This window comes from Euprymna scolopes, chromosome 10 (genome assembly GCF_053919585.1).
Source record: "Euprymna scolopes isolate OS-2025 chromosome 10, ASM5391958v1, whole genome shotgun sequence".
NCBI lineage: Eukaryota > Metazoa > Mollusca > Cephalopoda > Sepiida > Sepiolidae > Euprymna > Euprymna scolopes.
Genome location: NC_136491.1, coordinates 106,634,162 through 106,646,332, shown reverse-complemented (window position 1 = coordinate 106,646,332; position 12,171 = coordinate 106,634,162). Strand labels below are relative to the sequence as shown.

Here is a 12,171-nt window from a genome sequence, read left to right as displayed (position 1 = left end):
CAATTAGTGAAAATTGAGTTTTTAGTTATCTCTCCTAGATAAACCCTGTGATTCAAACTAGTGCCAACACAAAAAGAATTAGACTGGTTTTCTTTTAGTTATAAGATATTGTGTTCATTTAAAACATTTTTATTTTTCAGTGGGTCTGATTTACAACAAAATCACTCGAAAACTGAATAGTAATCCTCAGACTGAAGGTCTCCATATTGGACCTCCTGGATATGAATTCATTGTTTTTCCGAATGTCTATGAAACGATGATGTTTGATGATCTTACGGTAAATAAAACTGAATTTTAAGAATATGTTATGTTAGGATGATTAATCAGAAGCGGAAATTTGAAAAAAATCAAAATTTGGGGTTTTCATAATTAAAAAAAAAAAAATGTCTATTTTCCAATGGTCTAAACAATTCTTTAAAAAGTCTTGGAAAGTTGGGATGCCCACCTCAATTTCTACGGTTACTCAGAGCTCTACACTAATATAAAGGCTTACCTAAACTTCAATGGATGTCTATCAGAAACCATCTCCATTGACAGTGACGTGAAGCAGGGTGATATACTAGCACCTACACTTTTTTCTATTTGTTTTGCAACTATGCTTTCTTATACCTTTTAAGGATTGTTTTCTGGGTGTTGATTTGCATTTCAGAACCACAGGTAAAGTCTTTGATTTTCGTTGTTTTCATGCTTCTACAGGGGTCTTTTTTAGAAATTTTATTTTCCACCTGTCTTTCCTTCTCTCTTCCTCTCTTTCTTTACCCCCCCTTTTCTTGGTGTATCTTGTGCTGTTAATGCTTGTTATATCACGTGTTGAATGCATGCCTTTTGATTGATAAAAGGAGATGTGTGCGCCATTTTGTGGGAACTTTTGAACGCGAGAAAGAAGTCGGCTTGCTATTCGGCGTCAAGAGAAAAGACGTTAAAAATCGCAAGTTTAAACAAGAGAAACCAGTGGTTTGATTTCTTTTTCTTCAATCAGAATTTGTCAAGGAAGACGACACAGAATTAGTCAGAAAAGACTGTTTAAAAAATCAGTTGTAAACGAAATTACGACCTCTTCACCGAGGAAGAAATAACTATTTTAAGGCCTAGAATTGGTCTTGTTAAAAAAAAAAAAAAAAGAATACTAACTCCAGTGAGGTGTTAGAATTCATGTCAAAAGGAACCAAGAAATCTTCTATAGAAATACATTACACCACAGAAGATTTGGATTATTTTCTTGGATTACAGAACCAAGAGGATTGAAATTTTCTCGAATGAGAACATGGTTAATGGTGCAAGGGAGGTAATTTACATACACCCTCTTTTAAAAAGATTAAGTGTTGACGTGTTTTATTTAAGTTCTTTGACACGCAGTAAGCCCTGACTACACCTATATTCTTACCCCTACTATCCCTTACAATATTGTTAATGGAGTTCTTTGAGAACCGCCAGAGGGACTAATTTGGCAGACACTGTTATTGGTGAACATAAAACTGACTATATCTTTCTTTCCCTATTTATCTTTCCATTTATTAAAAAAAAAAAAATTGTTTATCGTATTCTTTCGTTTTTTTTTTTCCCCCTTGTTGTGCAATGGGATAACCTTCATTGGACGTGATGATAAAATTCCTGTTACTTTCAGCACCTGGTTCATGAACTGCTCTATGCAGATGACGCTGATCTTGTGGCCCATAGTGAGAGAGATATGTAGGATATCGTGGATCTCTTTTTAGGGGCATGTGCATCTTTTGGGCTTACTATCTGCCTTAAGAAGACAAAAGTCATATTCACACCTCCACCCAGTAGTTTGTATGTGGAACCAAATATTTTTTGTCAACAATCAGAGGCTTGCTGTATTCGTGTATTTGGGTAGCACTCTTGCCAGACGGAACCCTGGATGCTGAGGTCAACTATAGGATACAGCGTGCCAGTAAGGCTTTTGGTAGCTTAGAGAAGCGAGTATGACCTGACAGAGGTATAACGCTTCATGCAAAGATCAGTGTCTATCAGTCTTGTATTTTACCATCCCTGCTTTACACTTCTGAAGCCTAGACAACTTACAGTAGACACATAAAGGTCATGGAGAGAGTACACCAGAAATTTCTGAGACACATTCTGGGCATCAGGTGGAACTCTTTTATACCTGATACGGATGTCCTCATGCGAGCTGACATCTGGAAGAAAAATCTGTCAGATACGTCAGATCTGTCGGAGGCTTTTGTGCAGAACCACATCTGTGATTTCTGCAGTAAAATAACTTTATCTGGAGCCGGTTTAGCTATCCACAAGCGATCACATCGAAATCAGCCTTTAACAAGGAAAACACTGCGGAGACCAGATATTCTATTTGGTCTATGGTCTGCAAGTCGAGTTGAAGTCTGAAACGTCATTTGGAAATGCATCTTGATCAAATCTCCACATGTATATGTGTGTGTGTGTGTGTGTGTATAATATATATATATATATATATAAGAAAAATAATAAATAAATTATAATCTGTATCTATATATCTATAAAAGTAAACGTGGCTGTGTGTGTGTGTGTGTGTGCCTGTGTATTTTTTCGCAAGATCAGTATCGTTTTGAAGCTCAACCCTTCAGATGATAAATACCGAAAAATTGGCTAAAAACATTAATTACTTCACCCTCAACTGGGCACTTTTCGACAGGGAGGAGTTGCTTTTTCGCCGATATTGTCGAAAGTCATCCCCTCTTTTCGATTGTTTAGCCTTAATTTAAACCTACATCACTTCCGGTCTGGCGGTGGTCGTAACAGCAAAGACGTCAGGTTTTTTCCTGTTCTTTTCTTCCTTCGCAGTACGGGTTCGAGCCTGCCTTCCTACTACCACTTTTTTTTTTTTTTTTTTTTTTCTTTTTTTTTTTTTTGCTCAACATACACCTCCAAATACCTGGACAATGCCGGGCTGAAATACACACACACATTATTAATATTTTTTAACCAAAATTTTAATATACTCGTAATTCAACCCGATTTTGTCTGAGCCCTATGTACTGTTCATAACTTTATGTGCATATATATATATATATATATATATTAAAAAGTTTGACTCCTGCCCAGGTAACCTACATCTAAAATTTCAAGTGTTAAGACCCAGAATTGACGAAGGAGTTTAGCAGAGTCTGCAAAGGTCAACTCTTTCAGCTTCAACCTCTTGGCAGCCAAATTTTCTGTCCAAAAACTGAGTAAAAAGCTTGCTGCATGTACGAATACCCTTTATGTAAAATTTCAAATGTTTTTACCTAAAATTGGTTGAGTAATTTTGTAGAGACCGCAGAAGTCAAATTTTTAAAAACTTAGGCCCCAATTTTGACTCCTTAACATTTATATTTTTGGGCTCAAATCAAATTAAAATATTTGATCCATGTTCAAGTAACCTACATCTCAAATTTCAAGTGTTTAGACCCAAAATTGGCGGAGGAGTTTGGTAGAGTTTTCAAAGGTCAAATTGTTGAACTTTGACCCCTTGACAGCCAAATTTCTGGCCGAAAACTGATTAAAAAGATTTTCCCAAATCTCAATACCCCTTATGTCAAATCTCGAGTCTGTAGACTGAAAATTGATAGAGTAGTTTGGTAGGGAAATATACACACATAGACACACACTCACACACAGACATTTTCACTTTTATAGATATATAGATTAAAATATCAAAATTTGGTAATATTCATCTATTATCTATAAATATAAAAGCGAAAATGTATGTATGTATGTGTGTTCGCTTTTTCTGTATGTCTGTAAAAGGCTTTTTTCCAAAAAGCGGTCGGTCAGCTCACAATTTTTAAAACTTTTTATATGGCATATAAATGATAATATTTACGAGTTAACAACAGAGGTCGCCTGTCTATTTAATTTTCTTGACATCGAAAAGATAAATATTCAACACTTTTCGCTCACCGCATGTGGATTAGTCTTTTTTGTTTAATAAAAGTGACGCTAATTCTGGCGGTATTTTTCTGGTCGCCATCGCCGGAAATGTCCGAAAGCAAGCAGCTTTGGTCAATGTGGAAATATTTTCCTTATATCAGACAATTGCTATTCAATTTGGATAATCCCCTTTTTATGGGGAGCTGGTTTCCCCCTCAACCCCTTGGGAAAATCAAAATAAAAAAAAAGTACCCCGCAGTCAAAGTTGACCTCATTAAAACGGGTACTTGCCAATTCTAAATAATTAAATAAATTCAAATGTGTTTCTGTTGTATGTCGCGGTGGCCCAATGGCTAATGTCACACGTTTTTTTTTTTTTTTTTTTTTTTTTTCACACTTTAATTTCCAACTTTGCCTCAAGGGTTCGGGTTCGATCCTCATACTTATCTATCAAAACTTTTTTTTTTATTATTTTACCCCCCCCCGACACACACACACCTCCAAAAACCCCCCCTAGTATAAATATAAAAGCGAAAATGTGTGTGTGTGTGTGTATGTTCGCTTTTTGTGTATGTCTGTAAAAGGCTTTTTTCGCTGGACTTCTCAGTCGGCTCCTTCTTAAAACTTTTTATATCACATCTAAATGATAATATCTAAGAGTTACGAACAGGGGTCGCGTGTCTATTAAATTTGCCCGACTTTCATGCGCTATTTTTTCCAGATTTTTAGATCGCCGCATGTATCTTTCGCTTTTCAGTATAAAAAAAGCGAAACTGGATTCAAATCGGCAGTTCCCGGTGGTCTCCAGAAAGCGCTGTAAACATTTGATTAATGTCGGCTGCGTCATATCAGACAATTACTTTCGTCTGGACACTCCTCTAATAAACGGGGAGCTGGTTTTCCCAAAAGTTGGGTAAAAACAAACAAACCGCGTTATTGACCTCATTAAAAACTGTCCTGCAGAAAATGTTAACTGCTGACTAGCTATTGCTTACGTCGTCGTAACACTCGCAGAAAATGTTAACTCCACGATTTCCACTTGACCTCATTAAGTCATTAGGTGCGGGCACCTGTCAATTCTCTTTCTACTTAAATAAATTCAAACGTCTTTCAGTAACTCTTTCTTGCTGGCCGATCGGTGAACGTGTCATGTTTTTTTCACATTTTATTTTCCAACTTCGCCTCAGGGCTTCGGGTTCGATCCTACATACCTACCAAAACTTTTTTTTACCCCCCCCCCCGTCTTCCTCACCCGGGCAACGCTGGGTACCTCTGCTAGTCTATTATATAAATCTCACCTGTCTGTTTAAATGTATGTTTGTATGTCTGCCTAAAACTTTCAACAGAGGCGACGAATTTTCACGAGATTGGTATCCTTTTGAAGCTTGACCCTTGAGATGACAAATATTAAAAAAATTGACCAAAATCATTAATTCCTTCACCCTTAACTGGGCAGTTTTCTACATGGAGGGGGTCGCTTTTTTCGCTGACATTTTTTTGCAAGTCATTCAAACCTCACATTAACAACGTTGCATAAAAGACATTATTTTGACCGCCTGTGACATCACAACTGCGGTAGGTGCATCTATGAGACCGTTTTTTTTTTGTTTTGTTTTGTTTTTTTTCACCTCTTTTTCCACTGATGTGTTACTGGTTCGAACCTGCGTACTACTCCTATTATTTTTTTTGCTCAACCAACACCCTTACTTTCTTTTCCGCCTTTGTATCATGGGTTCGAGCCTGCCTGCCTACTACTTTTTTTTTTTTTTTTTTTTTCAAACACCCAGGTAATGCTGGGCACCCAGGCTGGTATACCAATAAAAATTAAAGTTAAAATAAATTGATTCAATTATTCAGCTTCATGATTATTAGCTTTTATAATCAAGCATTCATATTCGTTCTAATTGTTTTGTGACCATTTGGATAATTTCAAATTTTATGCCATGTGGATAATATATATATATATATATATGTATTTATTTGTGTGTGTGTGTGTGTGTCTCATATATATATATATATATATATATATATATATATATATATATATATATATATATAAAATCTATAAAAGTGAAAATGTTTGCGTGTGTCGGTGTACATTTCCCTACCAAGTAACTTTGTCAATTTTCAGTCTAGAGACTCGAGATTTAACCCAAGGGGTATTGAGATTTGGCAAAATCTTCTTAATTAGCTTTTGACCAGAAATTTGGCTGTCAAGGTTCAACAATTTGACCTTTGAAAGCTCTACCAAACTCCTCCACCAATTTTGGGTCTGAACACTTGAAATTTTGAATGTAGCCAGAGATAGCTTAATTGTGAAGTCAATTTCTAAAAGCTGTCCAATACACAGTGTAACACAAACATTAAAACCGATGATGATGATGATGATAACTACAATGACAAAGAACAGCATCAACTCATATCAATTTCTCTTTATTTTTCTTCTAGTGCCTAAATTTTAATGGCGTTAGGATTGAACTTGATGTCACTTGCCAGTTTAAAATTCAAGTGGCCCACATGAAACAGGTTGTGATGGAATTCAGAAACATTTATAGATTTAAACAAATCCTTAAATATATGGGTAAGTTTTTATTTTTATTTTTTAAATGTCTAATGTTTTAAATGTTTTAGTTTTTAAATGTCCTGAATAAACTTTCTTCTGTTTATATATAGCAAAAAAGAATTTCTGCAGAGTCGTTGCTTCTTCACACTTTCCAAATATCTATCTATATATCTATCTATCTATCTATCTATAAAAGTGAAAAGTGTGTGTGTGTGTGAGAGGACACTTCATATACTCAATGAATTTTTGATCTAAAAACTTTATATTGGCATATATTACCCCCAAAAATGTAAAAAGTTTAAAAAATAAAACCCTACTGGTGGAAGTGGAAAGAGAAAAACATGCCAATTTTCTCCTAGGAATGAAAACTTTCCACAAAAACTATCAAAACTTATCCACACAAGAATCTGAATACAGCCAAAGGTGTAGTAAAATCGAAAGACCTCTCAATGTGCACTACTGAAGAGATAGCAAAAGAACTTAAAAACCAAGGAGTAATAAACGTTAAAAGAATTAAAATAAAAAAGAGAATCAGACTATACATACAAACACTTACATTATGCAGGTCGATAGACCCACTATCCCAAAAGAAATCAAAATTGGGTGCAACGTTGAAAAAGTTGAACCCTTTATACCAAACACACTTAAGTGCTTTAAATGCCAGAAGTTTGGGCACCATGAGGATGCATGTAGGGGACGAGCAGTGTGCGGCAGATGTGGCCAGAGAGATCCAGACCACACTATCAATAACTGCAATCTTGATTGCAAATGTGCAAATTCTGGAGAAAACCATCCTGCTTATGCTAGAGCATGCAGAATCTGGAAGAAAGAAAAGGAAGTAGTGTCAATAAAACGTACCAAAAACATCTTCCTCGAAGCCAGGAAAATAGTAGATGGATATATGAAGGAAAAAATGTACTCTCAAGTCACCTCAAGTTGTATATTATCCAACATCACTAACGAAGACTCCAAATACGAAATACTAAAAACAAATTGTTACAATTGGGACCAAACGACTGGCCCAAATTTATAAATGAAATCAAACCAAACATATCAAAAATTAATCATCCCATTAAATCATCAACTAATGTTACCAATAAAACAAATTTTCAACCAAAATCAGAACATCCAAGAAAACAAAGTCGATCAAAAGACCACAAAAATCATCAGTACCGTCGTGCAGATGCTGAAAAAGACGAAACTAAGGAAAAACAAAATTAGTTAAAAGAAAGACCACACAGGTCACCAATACGTCTTCCCCGTGGTGAAAAAAAACACACTTGAAAAACAAAAAAATACATCTACCAAAAAACAAAATAATATAAAGAAATTACTACAAACAGAAGCCACCACTACTACTACAAATAGATTTACGGAATTAGAAGACATGGAAACTGAAGTTACTCCTCAAACCAAAAAAAAAATCCTCATGAATTACAAGAAAATATAATGGAATTGCCGTGGATTGTAGGCAAATTACAATGAAATTTTATTGTTGCAAACCAAATTTAATCCTTTGGCTATTTATCTCCAAGAAACCTTCCTTAAGAATGAGGACAATTTGAATATAAAACACTATCAACAATATAACTACATTCATAATACAGGACTTAATAATAGTGTAACCCTTTTCCCCCTCCCATTGCAAAACCCAATCATATTCTGCAAGGCAGAGAACAAAAATGACAAAATCCACTATAAAACAACCAAATCAAAAGCTACGAACTAACGAGTGAAAATACAAAGAGCTTGAAGAATAACAATCTCATAAAATAACTGGATACAACATCGAATACTATTCTCAAAATAACTGGATTCAGCATTAAATAACCCAAAAAGAGTTGATATGCCGTTAAAAAAAAAAAAGATCTAAAAACTTGAAATTTGGTATATAGGATATTCAGACATGTGGAAAAAAGTGCCATTAAGGAATCAAAATTGGTACTTGGGAGTCATCAGATTTTTATCTGTTTGTCAACTGTTTCACGACTGCATGCAGTAATTGTTCACATAATGTTAGAATAAGTAGGTTTAAAAACAATGTTTAAAGAATGTGTCAAGCTGGCCTAATGGTTATCGTGTTTGACTGACTGTCTTTAGATTTTGGTTTTGATCTCAGCTTGAGTATTTTTTTTTTTTTTTTTTTATAGAAAAAACATAGTACTCGCATGCACATATCTTAGTTTCTACATGAATTAAAATATAATATTTATGCATATTTTATGACCAGGCAGTGCTGGGTGGCCTGTTAGTATGTGTGTATATATATATATACACACACACACCCCGTGCCAGAATTATATGCAAATCGATATTTTTGTTCTAACTCCGATAGTTTTTCAATGAAAATTCGTGAAATTTCGCATGTTATACAGCAACACTAACGCATGCGCAGATATAAAATTTTAAGCTGATCTGCGCAATAGCGAGCAAACGGCAGCCATTTTGGTGACTTGCAGTTTTTTTTCAGCGTGGCAATTTTATATGCAAGATGGGACGTAAACGTGCTTTAAGTCAAGCTGAGAAGTCTAAAATTGTTCAAAGGCTCCATAATAAGATTTCCAAAGAATTACACCGTGATCATCGTACAATAAAAAAAATATTGTACTAACCCTCAACTTTGCAGCGGATGTTCTGACAAAGGGGAAAATTCGTAAGAAATCATATCTGTCACGTCAAACAATGAGCAAGATCAAGAGAGAAGTTCGCTGTAACCCACTTGAAACTAGCAAACAAGTTTTTGAAAAAGCTGGTGTTCCTGATGTGCCTAAATCAATTCGTTGCCGTATCCTGAGGACGACTGCAAAATTTGGAAAAAGAGAATGGAGTGGGCAAGAGATCACATGAAGGTGAATTTTCAAACTGTTTTGTTCACCGATGAGTGTCAAGCGACCCTTGATGGACCCAATGGGTGGAGGGGAGGATGGTACCATAATGAGGGTCTACGTTCCCAAAGGACCAGGCATCAACAAGGAGGTGGTGGTGTGATGTTCTGTGCTGAAAGCATTTGCAATGAGCTGGTAGGACAATTCAGAGTCGCAGATGGAGTGAAAATTACCGCCAAACTCTACATTGACTTCATTAAGGAACACTTGGAACTCTGACACAAGAAGAATTTGGCATTCCGGAAAAAGATGGTATTCATGCATGATAATGCACCGTCTCATTCTGCAGGGATAGCCACTGAATATTTGGAGTTTTTGTCAGACATGGGAAAATAATGCAATGGCCAGCCTGTTCTCCAGATTTAAATCCCATCGAAAATCTGTGGAGCATCTTGAAACAAAATATTTACTCCGGAGGAAGGCAGTACAACTCCAAGGATAACCTCTGGAATGCTATTCTGACTGCTGCCAAAGACATTTCATCAGATGAAATCGAAAGTTTGACATCTTCAATAGACCAAAGGCTTTTTGCTCCTGTCAATAAAAATGGTAATTATATATGATATTGATTGTACTATGAAACCATATTGAAGTTGTTTGTTCTTTATTATTGTTGTTCTCAATTTACAAATTCCTAGAATAATCAATGTTTCGATGATCTTGTAGCACTTCACCATATTTTAGCATTAGTTTGCATATAAAGTTGGCACGCTGAAAAAAATGCAAATCACTAAAATGGCTGCCAATTGTTTATTACTGTGCAGATTAGCTTAAAATGTTAGATCTGCGCGTGTGTTAGCTTGCAATATAACGTGCTAAATTTCATAAATTTTCATTGAAAACTATCAGTTAGAACAAAAATATCGATTTGCATATAATTCTGGCACGGGGTGTATGTATGTTGTTAGCATTCCTAGGAATTTTAAACTGCAGTTTTTTAAAAAAATTTTATAAAATACTGAAGTCTTCTTTAGACTATCTATTAGTTTTTTTTTAGATTTGTTTAGTGAGATCTTCCTTTTATCCTGGCACCAAAGGTACTTAAGTTTTTTTAGTTTAATACATCTTGATTTTTATATAATTTTATATGCTAACTGGCAAGGAGATTTGACATTGCCTGGGATTGAATAAAGATTAACAAATATTTCAGACCTCCAACACTTTTATTTTCATTGAAATCAATGACATTGCTCATTTTTTAATCAAATCAATTGATGGCCTGCTTTAGTTGAAGACCTATCGCGGTGCACCGGGAGGACGCGTGACATGCCTCGCTGCCGAGATCTCAAACATTCTCTTTTTTTTATAGTCCTTTTTTCCCTAATAGTGATGTCAGTTCTCCTGCATTTATATGCATGCATCTGCTATATATTGATTTCATAATACATTTATATACGTGCATCTGCTATATATTGATTTCATAATACATTTATATACGTGCATTTGCTATATATTGATTTCATAATACATTTATATACGTGCATCTGCTATATATTGATTTCATAATACATTTATATACGTGCATCTGCTATATATTGATTTCATAATACATTTATATACGTGCATCTACTATATATTGAGTTGATAATACATTTATATACGTGCATCTGCTATATATTGATTTCATAATACATTTATATACGTGCATCTGCTATATATTGATTTCATAATACATTTATATACGTGCATCTGCTATATATTGAGTTGATAATACATTTATATACGTGCATCTGCTATATATTGATTTCATAATACATTTATATACGTGCATCTGCTACATATTGATTTCATAATACATTTATATACGTGCATCAGCTATATATTGATTTCATAATACATTTATATACGTGCATCAGCTATATATTGATTTCATAATACATTTATATACGTGCATCTGCTATATATTGATTTCATAATACATTTATATACGTGCATCTGCGCTATGTTATATATTGATTTCATAAAATTATTTTTATATAATGGCATTTTTAAAATGCAAACATCAAGTATCATAATCCAATTGTGCTTTATACAGAAACATTTATTTCGAACATGCCCTTGTCTTATCAAAGAACTTACTGTTGATTATATATGCCGGGCCCTTCTGCTTGTGCGGTGATAAAACTTCTCAAATGTATTTGTAATGCTTGGCTGTATGAAAGTTTCAAGTTTGGTCAGAATCGGACTGTTCCTTCTGTATTCGGATTTAAAAAAAAATTTTTTATTATAGATTGGTGGCATTCCAATGCACAACTTGTCTAAGAACACCCCCAGACAGATGTAGTACAGTTGTGTGAAATTTTTTTTTTAAATCGGCTCAATCATTTTGGAATCCATGTGGAAAAACACACATACAACACACATACCCCCCCCCCCGCATGCATGCACACACACACACACACACATACACACACAAAGGGCCCTTAATATATAAGTAGAGATTGACGTGCCACAGATTAGTTCTTAAAATAGTTTTATACTTTTATTAATCTATTATTAATCTATGTGTTTATCTACTTATATATATTATATCATTTTTTTTTTTTTTTTTTTTTTTTTTGTTGTCAATTTATATAATAGCAAAATAGTAACTAGATTCTGTCTAGATTTCTTATTGGGAAAGTAGTATTTTCTGTAGGGCAGCCGTCCTGTTTTTAAATCTCTGAAACAGATACATGGTAAATAGCAGATGATCCCCATTTGCTTAAAACTTTTTTTTTTTTTTTTACCCCCTCACTGTTATTTAGTTAAATGTCCATTTTGTAATTGTAGCGGAAAGTTGGTTTATGCAAGTGCTAAGTTTGCTATATGTTGAATTTAAACTGAATAATAAAGGGCAATCAGTAATTCCCCCAA

At 34.5% G+C, this 12,171-nt stretch overlaps 1 protein-coding gene across 3 annotated transcripts in view; it reads left to right on the top strand.

The window, feature by feature from the left end:
• LOC145286193 (uncharacterized) overlaps positions 1-12,171 on the top strand; it is a 60,833-nt gene that overhangs the window by 36,268 nt on the left and 12,394 nt on the right. For all 3 annotated transcript variants that reach the window (XM_080134989.1, XM_080134990.1, XM_080134991.1), the window contains exons 3-4: positions 141-277; positions 6,316-6,448. In XM_080134989.1, the coding sequence (XP_079991115.1) occupies positions 141-277; positions 6,316-6,448 (270 nt within the window). The remainder of the gene's footprint in view (positions 1-140; positions 278-6,315; positions 6,449-12,171) is intronic.